General features: G+C 43.7%; 1 protein-coding gene across 8 annotated transcripts in view; it reads right to left on the reverse strand.

The window, feature by feature from the left end:
* The window catches only part of KCNK10 (potassium two pore domain channel subfamily K member 10), a 154,344-nt gene that overhangs the window by 30,994 nt on the left and 100,949 nt on the right, over window positions 1-22,401 (reverse strand). For all 8 annotated transcript variants that reach the window (XR_014811245.1, XM_013978357.3, XM_084969963.1 and 5 more), the window contains one exon: window positions 10,778-10,938. Coding sequence is in view for 7 of the 8 variants with exons in the window: in XM_013978357.3 (XP_013833811.1) it covers window positions 10,778-10,938 (161 nt within the window). In the remaining variant the exon portion in view is untranslated. The remainder of the gene's footprint in view (window positions 1-10,777; window positions 10,939-22,401) is intronic.

Below are 22,401 nucleotides of genomic sequence, written 5' to 3' on the forward strand. Positions count from 1 at the left end.
AAAAAAAGGCTACTATGAATGCAAGAATCATATTTTAAAATGAACTTAAGTGAATTACTGATGACTACTCTCTACGTACATTTAGGAAAGGGCAGTACAGGTGAAAAGGAGACATATGATTCATTCTGTTTACCAGCAATGCTTGATACACAAAAGTTCCTCAGATCCTTTAAAACAACATCTCAGGCCCCTGGACACCCACCACCCACAGAGGGAGACCCACAGCTCTACCCTAACAAGATGCTAAAACTCAGCAATAAACTTCCACGATACGGTGCAAAACCATTAAGTCAAAAATGCTATGATGCACAGATGCGGCTCTTCTCAGAAAATAAAAAGCAAAGCATTTTCTCCCCCGAAACACAAAATGTACTTCCTCTAGCAGGAAGGCACGTTTCCTAGGATCGATTCAATCTGGGCAGCCCTCCCTTACACAAAGCCATCAGTGCCTGCTCGGCAGTGTGACAGGACTATGCCTGCCATGCGGTCACCTGCCCAGGGAGAGGCCTCTTTGGGTAAAGGTTCGGAACACCTGCACACCTCTCAATAATGACATATTCTAAAATCCTTCCCTTTCCTCAAATGGAAAGTTCTAAAGCTTCTCAGAATTTATCAATGACTACTGACATAGACCACACACCCCACTCGGAGGCTGGCAGACTCAGTTCAACAACAGTGTCTCTCAATCTTTAGGAACCTGGTTTGTCAGAAGCTATAGTAGGGTGGTTTATTACTTGCTTGGCTCACAGAATTAGCATGAGGCTGAATGTAAGGTGTTTTTGAAAATACTGATTAAAACTAAAAACACAAAGAGTTCTATAAAAGGGAAAATATTATTATTCTATTATAGGAATGTGCTCCAAAGGACACAAATTAGCCTGTAAAAATTGGTGTTGAAGAGTGAACATGAAAAATCATCCACCTATTAAGCTGGTTTTATGATACTAATAAAAATGTGAGTACTCATAAAATTCTTGGATTAAATTCATAACTCGTATGTCCCCGGAAGTTTTAAAAACATGTTACCGTACATACTGAGGCATCACTGGACTTTCAATGGTTCCAAAATGCTAAGATATAAAATGTTTTAATCAATAATCCCCTGGGATAATAGGAAGTGACCATCTCGTCCATGGATAAGAACTGGTGATAACAGGAAGTGACATAGACAAGAATTGGCAGGTTAAGAATAACCATATACATGTTCCAGAGACTTTCTTCAATTGGATGGTGGTTCAGGAAGAGCTTCCTCTACTGCTTTCTTTGGGTTTAGTTTCCCAACAAGAATTAAAATCGTGATGTTGGCACCCCTCAAACTCCAGAGTCTCAAAACCACTGAGGCAATCTGATGAAATCCAGAAAAAAAGGTGAAGGCTTTCAGAGGCAAAACCAGCTGCCTCAGCTCACCAAACAGCTTGGCTTTGAGCAGTGTGCTCCTCTTACTGTCAGCATCGAGTGGACCGTACACAGTGGACCCATGAGGTGGAAAGAATACGTCGAGTGAAGAGCATGGTCTGCCTGGCAAGTCATCGCACAGAGCTGGGTCCAAACCAGTCAACCCCTCTCTGATAAGCCCACCTTCACATTAATCACATGGCCGACACAAGCAAGGGGGCATGGAAGCCAAAGAGTACTCTCTGGGAGAAGAGATGCTTGCCAATATGGGGCCAGATTAAGGAGACAGAGCAGGTGCAGAGAGAAGAGTCTGAGGCAATGGTCCAGTTCCAAGTATCCATAGATGAGACAAAGCTGGATAACTAAAACCCTCTGAGAGCAGATAAAGACAGGACCAGTATCAGCGTTTCCTCAACTGGCCATCTTTGTCTGTCCCCCGGTCTTAATGAACCTTTCATGAAGACTCTTCTGAACCATCAGTGGCTATTTCTATCCCACAAGAAAAAGAAGGAAGGACAGTGGAAAAGCTAAGTCTGCCTGCTCTGCTGGGTCAGGAAGACCTGGTTTGGAATCTCTGCTGTCACTTTGGGGCTGATTGACCTTAGATAATTCACAAAACCTGTCCAAGCATTCCAGTTTCATAAAATTAAGAAGGCAAATCAAAACCAATCTTACAGTCACCACAGGTGAAACCGTTGGGGGGAGGGAAGAATTGGGAAGGTGGGAATAACATATACACACTACTGTATAAAATCGACGATTAATGAGAAGCTACTGTATAGCCCAGGAAAATCTACTCAATAGTGTGTAATAACTCATATGGGGAAAAAGAATGGATATATTTATATGTATGACTGATTCACTCTGCCATACATCTGAAACTAAGACAACATCAGAAGTCAGCTATGTGCCAATAAAACGAACTTCTAAAAAATTAAGAAGGTAAGAATGATCCTTCTAGAGGGTTGTCGTACAGCTTATTCTGGGTAAAGCCCACAACCCGGTGTCTGCCATACAGTAAATCCTCAAATAGATGAGACTTCCAGACTGAGGTGTCCCAATACTCAGTCCACCTCAGCCAAACCCTGCCGGACAAGGACGAATCCAAGTCTTCCTACCAAGATCCCTACTTACAGGCATTTACAAGCGATGGCCCACCCCGAAGTAACAGTCGTGGTCTCAGAAGTCACCCGTGATCAAAGTTTGCCAGAAAGAAAAACAGGGACTCTGTTAAAGCCACCTTAAAAATGTTTAAATGGAGTTCCCGTCGTGGCGCAGTGGTTAACGAATCCGACTAGGAACCATGAGGTTGCGGGTTCGGTCCCTGCCCTTGCTCAGTGGGTTAACGATCCGGCGTTGCCATGAGCTGTGGTGTAGGTTGCAGACGCGGCTCGGATCCCGCGTTGCTGTGGCTCTGGCGTAGGCCGGTGGCTACAGCTCCGATTCAACCCCTAGCCTGGGAACCTCCATGTGCCGCAGGAGCGGCCCAAGAAATAGCAACAACAACAACAAAAGACAAAAAGACAAAAAAAAAAAAAAAAGTTTAAATGTTAAATTCTATCCGGGCAGTATTTTAAGTAGTCAGATTTTACGCAGATTTGAGAGTCTGGCTGCTTATGGAAAATAGTGAAGACGCATTTTAAAGGCCATTAAAACCTCCTACAGGGATCTCAGATGGAAATAGGAAACACCAAAAGGATGCTGGCCAGTTATCAAAAATAAGCCAAGAAAGAGGAAGACTCACACCTGAGATTAGTCCCGATGGGTCGGCTAAAGACAGTGTTGAGGTGTTTGCCTACTGAAGAATAATGTACAGCTACCTTTGTATATGTCATCGAATCAAGTCCCCAGGCATGTTCCCTCGGGTGAGAAATGACCTTGTTCTCAGAGTATAAATTTCCCAAAGCCCCTTTTAAGGACCCATCTGAGAGAAGGGCACTCTGAACGGGAATGGCACTGACACTGAGGAGGGGGACAGGACCGTGGGTGGAGACACCAAAGCTCAGGTGGAAGATTCATCCAGGGGACAAAGGCAGACCCCTTGGGAACCTGTGAAACAACTGGCCCCTTAAATCCCAGCCAAGTCATGACTCGTAACGGGGACGGTTTTGCCCTCAAGAGGACACTTAGTAACATCTGGAGACACTTTTGGCCATCCTACTAAGGCCACTGATGATACTGACATCCAGTGAATGGAGGGCAGGGAAGCTGCTAAACACCCTGCAACACACAGGACAAGTCCCACATCGATTGTCCAGCCCCTAAATGTCCAGAGAGCTGAGGCTGAGCAGGCCTGCGCTGGAGGAAGAGAGAAAAGAAGGGACCATCACAGACAAACTGTGTCCTGGTTGTCATTAAGGAATGCTGTGTAATCTCTTTTCTGGATGTCACTTACATAGTTTGTTCCAAGTGCACATCTGGGTCAGTGTCCTTAAATTATTTCAGCTGTTCTGAACCTGGTGGGGGAAGCTTTAAAAAATATTTGCCTTCTAGGAGTTCCCATTGTGGCTCAGCAGAAACAAACCCGACTAATAGCCATGAGGATGCAGGTTCAATCCCTGGCCTCGCTCAGTGGGTTAAGGATCCGGCATGGCTGTGAGCTGTGGTGTAGGTCACAGACACGGCTTGGATCTGCTGTTGCTGTGGCTGTGGTGTAGGCCGGCAGCTGCAGCTCCAATTAGGCCCCTAGTCTGGGGACTTCCATACGCCACAGGAGCAGGCCTAAAAATATAAAATAAATAAAAATTTAAAAATTGCTTTCTTTGCATTTTAAAACAATTACCTCCCACCCTCTTCTAGCCCCTTAGGGGAAAGTAAGAAAGCAAATGTTCACATGAAAACCAAGGTGTTTCCTCTGATAAAAACAAACTCACACTTTCCATGTAACATTAGTCTTACTGGGTTATTTTTCAGTAATGTTTAATATGATATGCACTAGTGCAGACATGTTGTGGAGGCAGACAGATGACAGACAGACAGAGAGACAGACAGACAGACACACACACACACACACACACACACACACCATTGAGCACTCTCAACCCACCACTTGGCCCTCACCAACCCCTGGCTATTTAGGCAAGATGCTGGCTAGTTTGCATAACTGGCGTGCCATGCACTTTTCCACTAATACTAGGAATTGGAAATTGTCGTTGAACCCACAGAGCTGAAAATAACACCCAGTTCCCAAAACAAGGGCTTTGGGAAGTAATAATTATCTTATTAACCTCATTGCTCCTGGGGGCCAACTCAAAGATACAGTGTGAGAAACAGTGGGCTCTTTAAAGTGCGTTCTTCCAAATCCTTCCTTAACTCATGTCAGGCACAAGGTAGAGGCCTCCGGGAGTCCTCCGCTTCCACCACCAGCCCCCCTCCTGCACTCCCAAGTGATTGATTAGCCCACTGATTGAACATCATTACCAGGATGAGATTGCCATCGCCCTGCCCTAAGCAATTGGTGGGTTCTAAAGTCCCCAAGTTATCACAGCACCAACAAGCCTAGGGTAACATGTGACCATTTGGCAGCTACACCCCAGCACCTTTGGTTCCAAAGGCATGTAAATATAAACATTTCTGCTGTATCCGTGGGGGAGAAAGGCCAAAGAAGAAAAAGAGCATCCCTTGGTTTTAGAGGTAATATCAGAAAGCCTGCTGATCAGTCATGTAAAAAGAGGCAGCTGCTTCCTACCAGAGGCCAAAATCCAGCTCAGGGCAAGAAAATGGGATTCAGTCCAAAATATCGACCAGGTTTCCTGCAGTAACCTATCAAGTAAGGGCCGGCCCCGGGCCGGCAGAAGAGCTACCCGCAGCGGGGGAGGGACAGGCTGCCCACTTCCAAAATCTGCTTTGGACCAAGATCAGCCCTGCTCAATCCCAAGTAGTTATCCTGACTTGCCAACTGCCCAGATTTCCTGCCCAGTAGAAGAATTATTTCTACTTTATATTATATAAACATTATAAATGACCCCAAGTCCACACTCACTCAACTTACCGTGTGGTTTTAGGCAAGGTGCTCAACAAATAGGCTCCATTTTCATTGGATGCCACATGAGTGTCACTAGAGTAGTGTTCCCACCACAGCAACCCACAGGCCACCTGTACTGAAATCCCTGGGATGCTTGTCACCCTAGAGTGGGGCCAACAGGAAGTCCCAGGGCATAGCACAGACATTAACTAGGACTCACCAATTTTCCCATCCCCTCCCCTTCCTGGAGATCGAATGATGCATGCCAGGCCCTCTTTACAGTCAGGTGGGGCAGTGTGACAAGTTCAGGCCGGTGGGCTGTGACCAGAAGCCAAAGCCCTGAGGACCCGTGCAATGTCTGCCTCTCTTCCCCTAAAAAAACTCTGGAGTCAGGAGAATTGCCTTGGCCAGGCAGCAATTCTGCAGCAGACATGGCGGGGGTGAGAGTAAGCTGGTGATGTTTGCAACCATTGCATAAGATAACCTCCCTTGACTGTGTCAAGGATCCCAAAGGCCACTGGATTTAAACAAGAGGGCGGGAGAGCAGCTAGTCAACTGCTACCCACACATATGAGGGGTCTGTGTGGTTAGCAGCTGACTGGCACCCATGGCAGATGCTTGGCATTTGCCTTGCTACCAGAATTCTAAAGTTGCTCTTCGCAGCAATGTGGTCACCCCCAGAAGATGAAACATAATCCCCTTGTGCCTGGGGGTTCTGAAACTTAAGCAGGCATCAGAATCACTTGAAAAACTTGGCTGACACAGATTGATGGGCCCCAACTTCTCCAAGAATTTCCACTCCTAACAGGTTCCCAGAGGATGCTGAGGATGCTGGTCCAGGGACCACATGCTGAGAACCACCGGTCTAAATCAATCCACCCCAATCTCCTTCATCAGCTATTCATTTTCCTAACCTCCCATGCAGGCAGGAAGGGTCATGCCACCCGGTTCAGGTCAATGAGATGGAAGAGGAAATCTGCAGGGTACCTTCTGGGAAAGATTTTTCTCCCACAGAAGGAGATCTTTTTTTGTCTTGCCTTAAACGTGGTTGAATGATCAGAAAAAGACATATTGTGTAATATCACTTATATAGGAATCTAAAAAATATGACAGGGAGTTCCCACTGTGGCACAGCAGAAACAAATCCAACTAGTATCCATGAAGATGCGGGTTCGATCCCTGGCTTCCGTCAGTGGGTCAGGGATCTGGCATTGCCATGAGCTGTGTTGTAGGTCTCAGAAGCGGCTCAGATCCCCCATTGCTGGGGCTGTGGTGTAGGCCGGCAGCTACAGTTCCGATTCAACCCCTAGCCTGGGAACTTCCATATGAGGCCCTAAAAAATCAACAAAAAAAATTTTTTAAATAATAAAAAATACGACAATCTAGGAAATATAACAAAAAAGAAGCAGTCTCAGATACAGAGAACAAATTAGTGGTTACCAGTAGAAAGAGGGAAATGAGAAGGGCAATTCAGGGGTAAAGGATTAAAGAGGTACAAATTATTTAGGCATAAAATAAGCTACAAGCATATATTGTATAGCACAGGGAATATAGCCATTATTTTTTCATAACTAAAAATGGAGTATAACCTTTAAAAAATATGAATCACTATATTGTACATGTGAACCGGAGATTAATATTAGCCATCTGCCTCTACATGGATTGAATCATGAGCCACTGCACCTGCCAACCCCCAACATCCCCTGAAAGGAGCTCAGGGGGTGATCAGGAGTGAGGCACTCTGTGCTCTGGGAAAACTGACAGAACAGGTCTTCAGACAGTCAGATATTTTCTGTCGCAAGACATGTTTCTGCAATATTTTCTTAGCCTCTTTGCTGAAAACTCCATCTTGTCCTGCTTTACTTTACCCCATCTTCCTGCTTGGAAAACAGTCGCAGTGCTGCTAAATGATTTAAGCTTAAGAACAAAGACCTAAAGGCATAAGTTATTCATAGGGTCAGCTGAATGAGGACATAATGCGTTGGTCTAGGCACGCTGGACCTGTGCAGATTGGCATAGCATGATACGTCCTCTTAGAATAAAAGAAAGAGCCTCATGGCCCCAAGGGGTTTATGAGGGGGTCGTTAGCAAGATATGCGTTCGCAAGGAGAACCGAGGTGCAAACCTAGGCACTCCGGGTTGCTGCAGACAGGCATGCTGCACAATGGTGATTCTCTAGATGCTATGCATAGATAGCTGACGCCAAGCTTCCTCCAAGGCTAATGACTGCTCAATGCCTAAAGGTCAGAGTAAAAGCTTAGTCAGCAACTGGCTATGTGACTTTTAACATAACTTAAAAAAACCCCTATGTCCTGTACCTACAACCCCCTTCTCACTTGACGTCATTCTCTAGCGCACAATAAAAGCAGTGTGGTTTCTTGAGGCAGGGCTCTTGGTCCCGGAGACCTTGAGGCCACCCCCCTCCCCCGCCCCACCCGGTTCCCACCTTTAAGATAAATGTCTCTGTGTCTTGTTTTATGTTAACTTTTTTCCTTAAGTTTCACAGCACCCGTTCTTCAGCCCCATCCTGCTGAGCCAGTCTCGGCAATTTTCAGACGATTTTTTTTTTGCTTTTGCTTTTTAGGGCCGCACCTACAGCATATGGAAATTCCCAGACTAGGGGTCAAATCAGAGCTGCAGCTGCTGGCCTACACCCCAGCCACAGCAACATAAGATCCAAGTCTTGTCTGCTACCTATACCACAGCTCATGGTAACGCTGGATCCTTAACCCACTGAGCAAGGCTGGGGATTGAACCCGCATCCTCATGGATACTAGTCAGGTTCGTTTCCACTGAGCCACAACAGGAACTCCAACAATTCTATATTTTTTCAGCCACGCCCATGGCCTACACAAGTACCTGGGCCAGGGATTGAACCCAGAACACAGCAGCAACCTGAGCCACAGCATTGACTACACCAGATCCTTAACCCACTGGGCAACCAAAAATTCTCTAAAATGAGGCTCAGAATTGGAATGTGATAGAAGACCCCAAATTTCCTCACTTCAGAATATAAGCACCTAGATTTTACATTTTGTCTTTTTCTGCTAAAAATCCTCTCTTCCCAAGGGCTGAGAGAAAACACACCAGACGAAGGGAAAGGCTTAATCATTGAGCAGGTGAAAAAAAAAAAATCTTTCTTCATGGGAACTAAAAATTCACAACCCCAAGCTTTGTTGGTTTAACTTGCAGTTCTCCAATAATCACCTAAGAGAAACTGGCCTTTTAGGTGTAGTTTAAATGGATAGCAAAGAGCTTTGAGAATTTCTACCAAAACAGCACACAGCTAGCAAACTGCTGCAGAAGCATTTGTTTGTAGATTCAGGAAGTGTATTCATATTCCTTCTGGAACTCAGACACTCTCTCACAGCACCCTCCAATGTTCTGCAAATGCGTACAGCGTGTGCTGCCAATTTGGTGATATACTATGGCTCCTTGCTAAAACAGTCCCAGTCTTTGATGGTGCTGCGAGGAAGTGAGTGGGCCATCAGCATAAAAATGAAATACAAGATTTCAAAGGCTCTGTCCCCAAGCCCTGGGAATGATCCATTTGAGCGGCAGCTTTAAGTGGAAGGAGAGCCATCCATCCCCTCCACTTGCAGTTCAGAATTCATTAGGGGGACTAAGTCCCCAAATTTGGTAGCAGATGTCATCAAGATGAGTGTAACAAGAACCAAATTTTATTGTTGCTCTGGGGGGAGGTTTCTCAAGCTTTCTGTCTGATCCTTTTTTTCTACAAAGACACTCAGATCTAGAGATGCTATATAAAAATAAAATGCTAGATCAGTCATGTCTCCATTCGAATCCTGTTCTTCTGAATGTTCCATCTGCCAGATATACTTTTCTCTAATTCAGAAGCCATGAGGCCATGGCTAAAAGGGTACCTCTGAGAAGTTCAAAACAAGCTCTTAAAGCCAGAGTTGCCATATCTGGTTTAGGGAGACCTGAACATCTGAGAAGCACAGAAGCTGGGCACTGATGGTTTCCATGGTGACCACGGAGCCCAGGTTCATGCTCTAATGAGGCCAGCTGGCCAGCCAGCATTTTGGGGCAAAGGTTGCAGGATGTTCCAGGAAAACCCACATGCCACCAAGCTATTCATGAAATTCAAATGAGTGGCAAGCCTGTCAATAAGTGCTTCTTTCAAGAGGCAGACACACAGCAGCACTGAACTCTGAATCTGGCCTCGTGCCAAGGTGTTTCACACATTAGTTCATTTAATCAGCACCAAGACCTCATCGAGTAAATTTGAATTCCATCCCATTTAGTCGATGAGCAAACTGAGGCAGTTCACCCAAGATCGCTGAGCTTATAAAAGGCGGCTTAAGACAGCTCTAGCACTTTATTCCTTCACTCAACTGGAACAGAATTTCTGAAACTACTCGATGGGAGAGCTCCCTTGCCTTCTTCTAAAGAGAAGTTTATGTCATGATTTATCTCAGAGGGGGAAATAAGGGAGGCCACAGAACTAACCATGGATCTATCTCTGCCCATCATTGCTAGATACCGAAAAAGATCTCAAATCATCATTGTTAAATAGGAAATCATCCTGAGAAAAAACTCCCTGAAAAGGGTTTCAAAGACTTGAGAATTGGGTCAATAATGGGAAACGGAGTAGAAATGACCTTACCCCTAAGCAAAGCAAGTGTTCTGTTAAATCACATGAATGGCTGTGAGCTAAAGGAAACCCGGGTCCGATCACATCTTCCCCACATGCCTGTCACTGATGCTAGTAGAGCCATCTCTAGTAAATACATTTCTTGAGTTGAGATTTTTCTCCCTCGTTTAAAGGTGAGTATTCTCAAGAAGAAACAAACTCATTAAGGCACTAGCAATCATCAACACCTTAGTATGAATTAGTTTATTAGTGTACTATTGCTAAGGGAGCACTCAGCAAGGGGAGGAGAGACAGAAGGGCAGGGAGGAGACAGATACAAAGCACAAAGCAATGGCTGGAAAAATACAGGTTTCTGGAACAGGTCTTGGAAGCTAGGATCAGCCTAAACACACTGTGATTGGAAATAAAATGGAGTGAAGGAGTTCCAATAACAAAACGGATATAATTCTCTATTGCCAACACACTAAAGAACCCATCTTCCTTCTCCGAGAAGAGGCTGCATATGCCTCACCTCTTCAGAAAATCTGTGTTGGCAAACCCATACTTAACCCTCTAGTCTAGTGATTCCTGGAAGACCAACCACTCTGAAGAAGGAAAGTGCTCAAGAGAAAGTAGTTTAGGTTCAGCATCCATGACTACCATTGGCCAAAATAAAAAAATAAATAAATAAATAAATAAAAATAAACTACTCCATTAAAAGTGATAACAAAATGGGAATATCCTGGTAATTCCTTCCGGATCCTGCCAGGTGACAGCCAATTGGATCACAGAGGTTAGGTTTAAATAGATACAGTACTCACTCGAAAGACCTTCTCCACTCTTGCAATGCTTTTCCCAAAGATGGTTCCAAGTTGGTCTCCAATTCCAGCCAATAAGAAACCAAAGAGTGGAATTCCAAAGATGGCATATAAAATACAAAAGATTTTGCCTCCTTCTGTGCTTGGAGCAATATTCCCATACCCTGGTGAGAAATATTAAAAAGAGAGAGGGAGAGTAGTGAGGCAGCAGAGAAATTAGAGCACTGAACCAAAGAATCCACAGACTTAAAGACTTTCTCCATTCCCTCCACTTGATGAGCTTCAGGAGCAGAACTTTATTTCAAAGCCCCTATAAAATTCAGAACATTGTTCCATTGCTTCTCTTCTCTTCACTCCTTGTAAATAGTTTCAAGGGGATCCAGGTTTCCAGGATCGTATGGTATTTGGGTCAATGACATTTTAGGAAATTTATGGTCACCCGGAATTGCAATTCTGATGGAAAATGATAGCACCCCCTTTCAGAAACACCAAACATCTTGGACATGTCTGGTTTAGGGACACTGAACCCCTAAGAAGCGTTCACCATTGCTTTTTTTAGGTTTGAAAAGAGCTTCTTCTTTATGGCCTCACCCCATGCCATCCCTTCCACCTAAAAACAGTGGTTGTCTTCAGCTTTTGGCTTCTTTGGGTGATGGGTGTTCCACATTAAAGAGGATGTGTGCTCTAGTACAAATTCATAAAGGACCCATGGACCATACAGCCCTACCCTGGGAGGGCCGAGAAGAGTAGAGCTAGGGATGGAGGACTTTTGTGCCTCTTTCTTATCCTGACAGTGAACTTGAGCTCTGCCTGGCTCTCTTTTTCTCTTTACTAGGAACGCCATCTGAGTCCAATTTCCTCCCGCCCACTTCTTGCCCCAAGGATTCAGGTGCTGAATAAATGTTTGTGGGCGGAATGGATGTTTAAAGACAAAAGAATCCTTTTATAGCCAGGTCTACGAATATGCTATTTCCAACAGTGCTTTGAAAACACCAACATCTGCATTCTCAAGAGTTCTGCAATTACGCAAGTAACTTACGTCTAGCGAGTATTTGGTGTACCCTCTATGATGAGGCAGAAGAAAGCAGTGCTAGAAAGAGAGGCTTATAGTATTAGCACAAATTATACAGAGATGAGACACTACATTACTTGTTATTTACTTCCATGCCAATGATATTGCAATATTATATGAACTAGTGTCTAGTTACCTAACTATTCTCCAATATAGGGCAACTCATGTGGGGTCTGTTTCTTAAATTCATGCAGTAGATGAGTTACTGGGCTCATGGCATGCTGGGGACGCAACAGAGTAAAGATAATATTGATGGCTGGTCCATCACCCATCCTCCCATGAGCCTGGCGAACTCACTGATGCTTTCTGCCTTTGGGTCATGAGTCACCTGGTTATTTTTCTTTTCAGTTTTCCAGTCAGAATCCCTCAAACCTCTTATCACAAATTATCTAAATTATAGCTTCCATTTCTTCGATGATTGTTCAGGCAAGCCTTCTTAATCTTGCACTTCTTTTATAAATTTTATTGGAGTAGAGGTGACTTACAAAACTGTGTTTCAGGGGTGCAGCAAAGTGAATCAGTTACACATATACACGTATCCATTCCTTTTCAGATTCGTTTCCCATAGAGGTTAGTACACAGTATTGAGGAGGTTCCCCTGTGCTGTCCAGCAGGTCCTCGCTGACTCTCCATTTTATAGGTAGTAAGGAGCATATGTCAATCCCAGCCCCCTAATCTATCCCCCTCCCCAGGTTTCCCCTTCGGTAACCATAAATTCAGTTTTAGCATCTTTGAGTCTGTTTCTGCGCTGTAAGTTCTTTCATCTTATTTTTCATTAGATTCCATGTATTAGTGATCTCATGTGATATTTATGATTTTTATATAATTGTGCCAAAAAAAAAAAAAGGCTCTCAGAACTTTTTTCAAGAACTTGGACAGAATCATTTTTTAAGTACTTTCCTCTGGAATAATCCAATTTACCTTTAATAAGGAATAAATGTGCCTATGTAGCATCATTTCATGCAGGATGATGATGACTCTTGAAACTATTCCTATAATTGTGGAGACATTTATGACTTTTCTTGACTGTCTCATAATTGCCTGATTACTGTCAAGGAATACAGGTTTTCTTTTAGTCTGAATCTATCAGAAAGACACCTATTACACACACAGGCCAACACATTCAGGCTTTGAACCTACTGAACAGGCATATTCTTAGCCCTAACATGTGCTGCACCCCTTCCTCCAGCTTTTGGAGAGAATCCGCCCCACCGTCTAGGTAAGGACTGTGTTCAGGGAATATTTCCATGTCGTCTAAGGAGCATGAAGAAAAGTGAGAAGATGGAGGCTCCAACCCAATAGCGCGTCCTTCCTCCTGGTTATCCTCGGAATCACTTCACCTCCAATAAGTGACGGAGGGGTTCAAGGAAAGGTGGGGGGAAATCAGGACCTGCAAAGTACCATACCAATGCCAAGAAGCAGTAGCAGTCTAGTAGTATTACAGCCAGCCCCTTATTTGTGCAGTGTTTTGCAGACTAGGACACTAAAATAAATCTGAACAAGAATGGATATATCTATGCTTATAACCAATCCACTTTGTTGTACACCTGAAACTAACACAACATTGTAATTCAACTCTACTTCAATAACTTTTTAAAAAAAATTTAGAGCAAAGTTCTTGGGTAAGCTTACTCGTAGAGTCATATTCAAATAAGTCTTGAAATATATGTAAGGCTATCACTTTATAGCAAACATAAAATAATTGCCATTCTTGAGTAAGGCTGTATTGTGTGTGTGTACGTGTGTGTGTGTGTGTGTGTGTGTGTGTGTGTGTGTGTGTGTGTGTGTCCATGGTCTCTGATGAATTATTTGGAGAGTTTGTTCTCCAGTTTGACCTTCAATCCTGTTACTCGGAGAAAATTCCAGAAGTTACATTTTGGAGCTTTGCTCTCAGGCAACAGGAGGACCAAATTCCTGGATTTTTGCCTCTAGTTGGACCAAGCCTTAGTCTTCCTTGTCCATCCTCCTAGAAGGCTTGATAGAACTCTCAAGTAAGGTGTAACCGTGGCTCTCTAGTTCTAAGCTGTTCCACTTACTCTCAGAACTTGGGCAATTTACCTTTTTGCCTTGCTTTCCTCGCCTGAATGATGGGGCTATCAATAGCACCTACCTCATAGCTTAAGGAGTTACATGTGAAGCATTTGTTACCTGTTAAGATTAAATACATGTAGGAGTTCCCTGTGGGTTAAGGATCTGGCATTGTCACTGCTATGGTTCAGATCGCTGCTGTGGCACAGGTTTGATCCCTGGCCCAGGAACTTCCACATGCCACAGATGTGGCCAAAAATAATAATAAATATGAATAAATAAATAAGAAGCATGAGGCAAAGAATAAGCACTCAGTAAGTATTAGCAATTATCATCTTGCCCCGGGTTTTCTGTGGGAAAGAATCTCTGCTGAGTGCTATGTCTCCAGGGGAATTAAGCCCCAGGAGAAAACAGATTGTTGGTTCCTACTTTCCTTCCAGAAGCTCCACTGTTCTCCCAGGGCACCAAGACAAAGGATGAAAATGTCTGTGGCCCAGGCCAGCCTGGCTCAAGAGCTCAGGTGGGTGGGCCCCTGGCTGGATTTGGGGCCTGGGTATCCTTGGAGCAGCAAAGACTGGGAAGTGAGAAGCAGCTGGACAGGCAGAATTAGCCCAGAACATTAGAAGTGGATTTCAGGGAGTTCCCATCATGGCTCAGTGGTAACGAACCAGACTAGTATTCATGAGGATTTGAGTTCAATCCCTGCCCTTGCTCAGTGGGTTAAGGATCCAGCATTGCTGCAAGCTATAATGTAGGTCACAGATATGGCTTGGATCTGGTGTTGCTGTGGCTGTGGCATAGACCAGCAGTTGTAGCTCCAATTCAGTCCCTAGCCTGGAAACTTCCATAAGCTGCAGGTGCAGCCCTACAAAGAAAAAAAAAAGTGGATTTCATAAAGCAGAAGGCAGCCTAGGAGCTCCTCATTGGCTTCTAGTGACTTTCAGCAGGAGACGACCAGCCCAGCAAGAATATTCTGTTGCAAACAAAAGGACCAACGTAACGCTTAGCTCTGGTCACCCCTGGCTAGAAGGCACAAGCCTTTCCAAAGAGAAAACTGTTGTTTAAAGAGGATGTGGGCCTGAGTAGCGTATATGGAACCCTTCTATTTGCTATTCACATGCCAAAGTCAATCTTGGCCAAACGGTATGCTATTCAGCTCTGGTATTTAGTATATGTCCTCAAACCAGACTGTCTGTCATTTATGGGTGTGTGTCCTGTGCAGTCACACGGGGCCCCACACTTAGAAGGGCCCAGAGCTTGGTTTAATGCTCTGGAGGGTTTGGGGGGGGTTGTTTTGTTTTTTAACTTTTTTAGGGCCACAAATGCAGCATATGGAAGTTCCCAGGCTAGGGGTCAAATTGAAGCTACAACTGCCAGCCACAGCCACAGCCATATAGGATCTGAGCCGTGTCTGAGACCTGCAACACTGGATACTTAACCCACTGAGTGAGGCCAGGGATCGAACCCGCATCCTCATGGATACTAGTCAGGTTCGTCACCACTGAGCCACAGTGGGAACTCCCCATTTTGACCTTCTTAATCTGTTTTTTTAGCAAGAGACTGCATTTTCATTTTGCACTGGGTCCTGTGCCTTATATAGCTGGTACTAGTGACTAAAGCCAGGCTCCACGGCTTAAAACCTTGAGATATTGGACAAGGCACTTAACATCCCTGGGTCTGTCTTTTTTTTTTTTTTTTTTTTTGTCTTTTTTTTTGTCTTTTTGCCATTTCTTGGGCCACTTCCGAGGCATATGGAGGTTCCCAGGCTAGGGGTCTAATCGGAGCTGTAGCTGCCGGCCTACGCCAGAGCCACAGCAACACGGGATCTGAGCCACGTCTGCAACCTACACCACAGCTCACAGCAACGCTGGATCCTTAACCCACTAAGCAAGGATAGGGATCGAACCCAAAACCTCATGGTTCCTAGTCGGATTCATTAACCACTGCACCACGACGGGAACTCCCCTGGGTCTGTCTTCTTATAGGTAAAAGGAGGCAAATAAGAGTACTTACCTTACGTGGTTAATGGAAAACTAAGGGAGATAATGAATGAAGAGCACAGCTCCAAGCTCCTGACAAGCACGCAGAATGTAAGCACCACAATGACTGCCATTTCCAAAGCCGTGGGCTAAAGACCCAACCCAACTGCTACTGGTCAAGTAGACATAGCTGCCATGCTACCTTGGCAGGTACAATTCTTAACTGAGGCCACCAAGCAAGGGACATAGTTACTGACCTGACCAGGGGCTCTCTCTGATGTGGCTAGAGTCAGGTGACTCAATCCAAAAATGCCCCAAAGATGAAATCCGATTGCATTCCATAGCTGTTGGTAGGAACATAATCATTCGCCACCCTTCCACCAGGAATGGTGTGTAGAAAGAATCTGCACACGGGAGTTATCACTCCTCCAGCAGAAAATCTAGCTGCTGGAGACCCACCAGAGCATCAACAGAGGCAGGTGGGTCTTTCTCACATCAGAGTTGGTTACTGAGAAAAGGGACAGGGTGCAGAGTGACCTCAAGAAAGACAGCAGTCTTGGCGTTCCCATTGTGGCTCAGTGGAAATGAATCTGACTAGCATCCATGAGGACACAGGTTCAATCCTGGCTACGCACAGTGGGTTAAGGATCCAGCATTGCCACAATCTGCGGTGTAGGTCACAGAGGCGGTTCAGATCTGGCGTTGCTGTGGCTGTGGTGTAGGCCAGCCGCTACAGCTCTGATTCAACCCCTAGCCTGGGAACCTCCTTATGCCCTGGGTGCGGCCCTAAAAAGACAAAAAAAAAAAAAAAAAAAAAAAAAAAAAAAAAAAAGAAAGAAAGAAAGAAAAAGAAAAAGAAAAGAAAAGAAAGACAGCAGTCTAGTTTTCCTTCTGGCATGGCTCCTAGTTTGGAAAAGACCCTGAACGTACTCCCCTTTGCCATATGCTTGTAGGTCTTTCTGTATATCTCAGTACAAGAAAACCTTGTTTAAAAAAAGAAGCGCTTTGACAAAAATAAACCAATGAGACCTATCAAACTGACAAGCTTTTGCATAGCAAAGGAAACCAAAAAGAAAACTAAAAGACAACATACAGAATGGGAGAAAATAATTTCAAATGATGCAACTGAAAAGGCCTTAATCTCTAAAATATACAAACAACTTATACAACTCAACAGCAAAAAAGCCAACAACCCAATGGAAAAATGGGCACAAGATCTGAATAGACATTTTTTCCAAAGAAGATGGCCAACAAGCACATGAAAAAATGCTCAATATCCCTGATTATTAAGAAGTATAAATCAAAACTACCACGAGGTACCACCTCACACCAGTCAGAATAGCCATCATTAATAAGTCTACAGATAACAAATGCTAGAGGGGGTGTGGAGAAAAGGGAACCTTCCTGCACTGTTGTAAGGTGGTACAGCCACTATGGAGAACAGTATGGAGGTACCTTAGAAAACTATACACAGAATTACCATATGATCCAGCCATCCCACTCTTGGGCATATATCCAGACAAAACTTTCCTTAAAAAAGACACATGCACCCACATGTTCATTGCAGCTCTATTTGCAATAGCCAAGACATGGAAACAACTCAAATGTCCATCAACAGACGACTGGATTAGGAAGAGGTGGTATATATACACAATGGAATACTACTCAGCCATAAAAAAGAACAAAATAATGCCATTTGCAGCAACATGGATGGAACTAGAGACTCTCATCCTGAGTGAAGTAAGTCAGAAAGAGAAAGACAAATACCATACACCACTTATACTTGGAATCTCATATATGGTACAAATGAACCTTTCCACAGAAAAGAAAATCGTGGATTTAGAGAACAGACTTGTGGTTGTCAAGGGGGAGGGGGAGGGAGTGGGGTGGATTGGGAACTTGGGGTTAATAGATGCAAACTATTGCCTTTGGAATGGATTAGCAGTGAGATCCTGCTGTGTAGCACTGGGAACTGTGTCTAGTCACTTATGATGGAGCATGATAATGTGCGAAAATAGAATGTGTACATGTATGTGTAACTGGGTTGCCATGCTGTACAGTAGAAAAAAATGTATTGGGGAAATAACAATTAAAAAAAGAAAGAAAAAAAAAACAGCATTAGCACCTTGTATTAGATAAGGCAAAGGTTAACCTCAAACTACAGAGGCTTAAATAAAAAATACAGTCAATTCTCAAAATAAAAAAAAAAAAAGGGCTTTGATAATCTTCAGATAAACGGGACCTCTGACACCGAGGTGCTTTTCAGAAACGATTTTTACTCCTAAGCTCTCTCTCCATACACATTCTAAACAGTGAGCGTATTTTTGGTGTCTGAATGATACCTAACTTCATGCAGCTCAGGAGATTCTTTCTGGAAAGCAATTTGGCAAGGCTTTAAAAGGCCCAGGCCCTTTGACACCGCAATCCCTGGGGGAATCTTTCCAAGGAAACAACCAGAGATAAAGATGATCACCATTCATGCACAAAGATTCTTATCATGATGTGACACTATCACAAAAGTAAAAACCGCTTAAGCTTCCAACAACCTGTGGTTACAATGTTGATAGTAGATCCAATGGAACCCATTAAAGATTATGTTTTTCAAAGAATCTCACCAATGGGGAAATGTTGACAGAATTATGTCACACATTATGTGAACTCAAGCAAGCAGCCTAATGTTTGCATACTTTACAAATAGTGAAAACACTCCTGGGCTCCAGTTGCTCTACTGCCTGAGTCCTAAAAAATGGAAAATTTCTCAGGAAGAATGGGATGAATGAGCAGGCTCTTAGTTTTCTTATAAGCCTTGCTCCCACTTGTGATGAATGAATTTACCACTACCCAATTTGGGAAAAAAAAAGCATTATTTCCTCAGCTCATTATTACTAACATTGTACTAATGTTTTCTTTAGAATTCTCTAATTGTATGACTCTCTAAAGACTCTCCACCCCGGAGTTAAAATTGAGCCAGCTAAATGGCTGTCCAACACACAACACATTATTTTTCCATTAAGACAGGGAGTGAGAGAAAAAATAGCTTTTTTCCCACTGAATAGAAAAGGACCCAATCTCTCACACTAACACTGAGCCATGATACCGAAATGGACTTGTGGTTTGGGTTGGACTTTATTTTTGTTTGTGTTTTGTGCTTGTTTGGTAATAGTAGTTTCCTGATCAGCCTCCACCTTCCTTCCGATTTGGGGAAAGGTCCCCGTTCTGTGCCAAGACTTGACACAGTGTCCTGCCTCCCACTATAGAGGCAACAGCATCCCAAGTTGCCAGGACATAAGCACATGAACCTAGAGACTTATCCAACAGGAGGCTCTGGCCCAAGAGTTTAAATCAAGACACGCAGCCCATAGGAGGTGGAATAAGGCAACTGCAGGGGCCAGCAGGGTCAAGTACTGGCTATGGAGGTCAGAGGGGTACTTACTGTTCCCTCCATGCTCTCTGACCCATAAGTGTGTATTGGTTAGGGTTTTTCAGTCTTAGGCAAGAGAGAACCCAAAGCAGACTTGCTTAAGCAAAACAGGAAATGTATAGACCCCAGTAAATAAGAGGAGCTTTAACATTTATTTCTTAAGGCTTCCTGGTTAGGTTCATCCCAAGCTCAGAGGCTGCAAGTTGGACCCCATTTATCAGTCCTCTTTTCTTACTCAGCTTCCTTACTGTCAGCTGAATTCTAAGGAGAACAACCCACGGAGGGAAAAAATAAATAAATAAATGGCAGGGTCCTGGGCTTATTTTTTCCAGATTTGCCTTCATTAAGAAAGAGAAGTCACTTCCTCCCAAGCTCAAGCAAAAGTCTGGGAACTGACTTGCTGATTGCCTAATCCACATCTCATCTCTCTCTCTGAACTCAGGACTGTGGTCATGCACATTCAAGGCACTGGATGTCTGAGTCTAGACAAGGTGATTCTTCCCCGGAGGCCTGGAGCAGGGTACCATTGGGGAAATGGTTATCACAGGACAAGAGCGAGTAAGTGAGTAGGTGTTAAGCAGCAAAAACTAAGAGCCACTTGCACAAACTCAAAGATTCCAAGGTAAACATATTAAAAAGGGCAGAAAGGGTCATATGTCACATGTTCCTCATTAGGTGGATTAAACCATCATTCAGGTTTTATCTTGTTGGTGAGTTACATAATGTCATGTGAGTCAATGAACACAGATGTTCAATAAACCAAGCCCTTGGTTTGGGCTAGCAGCTAACATAATAAATCAGTGCATATCCCAATGTAGCTATAGTGGTTTTCAATGCGTCATACAGACCACTGGTTTGGCCATTTTACAAAAGTAAGAATATCATGGTTTTCTTTTTTCTGTCTTTAATACACATGAATGTTTCATGGGTCCCATACTGGGGGCGAGAGTGCATTTTCCAAAATGTACTTTTTCTTTTTTGCTTTTTAGGGCCACACCCACAGCATATGGGAGTTCCCAGACCGGGGGTCAGATCAGAGCTACAGCTGGGGGCCACAGCCACAGCCACAGCCACACAGGATCTGAGGCACATCTGCGACCTACACCACAGCTCATGGCAACACCGAATCCTTAACACACTGAGCAAGGCCGGGGATCGAATTCGCATGGATTCTAGTCGGATTCGTTTCCACTGAGCCACATCCTGTTTCCTTTGTTGGATGCTGTGGGATTGATCACTAATAGGACATAATCTGATCTGGAGTATTTGAAAGGCTTCTAGACCCCAGACTCACTAGTGTAACATACACCTCTAATACGTGTAATAGTTCATCTTAATGCCATTTGCTGATTTGCGAGTGTGAACCTAGTATGTCATATAATTAGATTAAGAGGCTTTCTAAAAAGGAATGACGACTCTCTCTCTCATTCCAAATTTTCTTTTTCCTCCCTCTCACCCCCTCACAGCATATGGAGTTCCCAGGCCAAAGATCAGATCTGAGCCATTATTGTGACCTACATCACAACTGCAGCAATGCTGGATCCTTTAACTTACTGTGCCAGCCAGGGATCGAACCTGCATCCTGGCACTGCAGAGATGCTGCTAATCCCGTTATGCCACAGCAGGAACTCCATAATCCCAAATATTCTTATCGCCTCGCACGTTACTTTCTTGATTCCACCAATGTAGAAATAACACAGGTCCCAAAGATGACATCTATAATCATAAACAAAAACCTGTGCCTCTAAAATAAACCTTAGCCCCTGAAACTTGTGCCAAGAGGAAGTCAATCATTAAGAATGTGCATCCCCCCAAAAAAGGCATATTCTCCAGCATCCACTTACTGGGTGGTTATGAAAAGGAAGGGAGAGAAGAACTTCCAAGAAGGGATAGCTGGGCCTCAGAGAGTAATAGATGAGGGAGTTCCTCCCAAAGAGTATAAATAAATGTTAAGAATCCTTCCACTGTGAGGGCAAAGGAGCCTCCCAGTTTGTCCTTCGCTACTATGAACTGGTGACTGCTGTGTGTTTCCCATTCTATGAATGAAAATTTTTATTGTAGTGTGATTTCACTACTGTATGAGGATCAATAACTCTCAAACTCATTTTCAGCAGAGCTAGGAGAGGGATGTAATCTACAGATTCCTTAATATATGTAAGGATTCTCCAAAGAGGCTGAGATGGTACAGAAGCAATATGAGAAAAAAAATAAAGAGAAGAAGCACATAGAATGATGAAAGGGCCTACGGGCAAATCTCAGAAAGTGCTAGAAAAAACTCAGTTATGAAAGTGAGGGTCTCAGCGTGAACTTCAAAAGACATATCCCTGTTTGCACCAAGTGTGGAATATAAAGTGAAGAGGAGAACAGCAGAAGTCTCCTGAGTGTGACCTGGTCTAGAAAAACAGAACAGGCAGAACGATACAGAAAATAACGCAGATGGGCCATATTTGCAGGAAGCACTCTGTCTCTTTGACAGCAGGAAAGAGAAGGGTCTTGGGATGTGCTACCTGAAAGGTTACCTGCTTCTCCCTGCTCTTCCCTCCCCAGCCCCATGGAAATGTTCAGCAGAGACCTGGTCCAGGAATATCCATTTTGTTTAGCATAAAGTATTTTTAAAAGAAACTGGCCCAGTATAAATATAAAGTTTCCATTTTTTTAAATGTGAAAAAGCAGTAAAACCTACCAGTGAATGAGACACTCAGCAGAAAAAGATTGCCCCAATCAGACAAAAATGGTAAACAACTATGAAGTAATCACCTGTAAGAATCATCATAGAGAAACCACAAAAATGCAAGAAATCAAGGAGGAAATGGTGAGATAATAAGCATAGAAGAAATGTGAGCTGAGCTAATGGAATTCAGGGGAAAAATAGGAAAGAAAAAATTCCCTAATGATCACACACACACACAAAAATAAAATTGGAAGAAGGACATGACAGAGCAGACACCGTGAAAAACACAAAGACAGAGAAATAAGGATAAAACCAACAAATTAAAAACGAACTTTTAAGGATTAAAAAGGAGTAGAAGGAAAATATTAAACATAGAAAACGGGCAAAGAAGTGACCATAGGTATACAACTGGAATTCCCAAAAAACAGAACCAAAACCATACAGCAGAGAAAATGC

This window comes from Sus scrofa, chromosome 7 (assembly GCF_054392235.1).
Source record: "Sus scrofa isolate SSC_HxYL_T2T_F1_AM1 chromosome 7, Sscrofa_HxYL_maternal_Yorkshire_Landrace_v2.0, whole genome shotgun sequence".
NCBI classification, from domain to species: Eukaryota; Metazoa; Chordata; class Mammalia; order Artiodactyla; family Suidae; genus Sus; species Sus scrofa.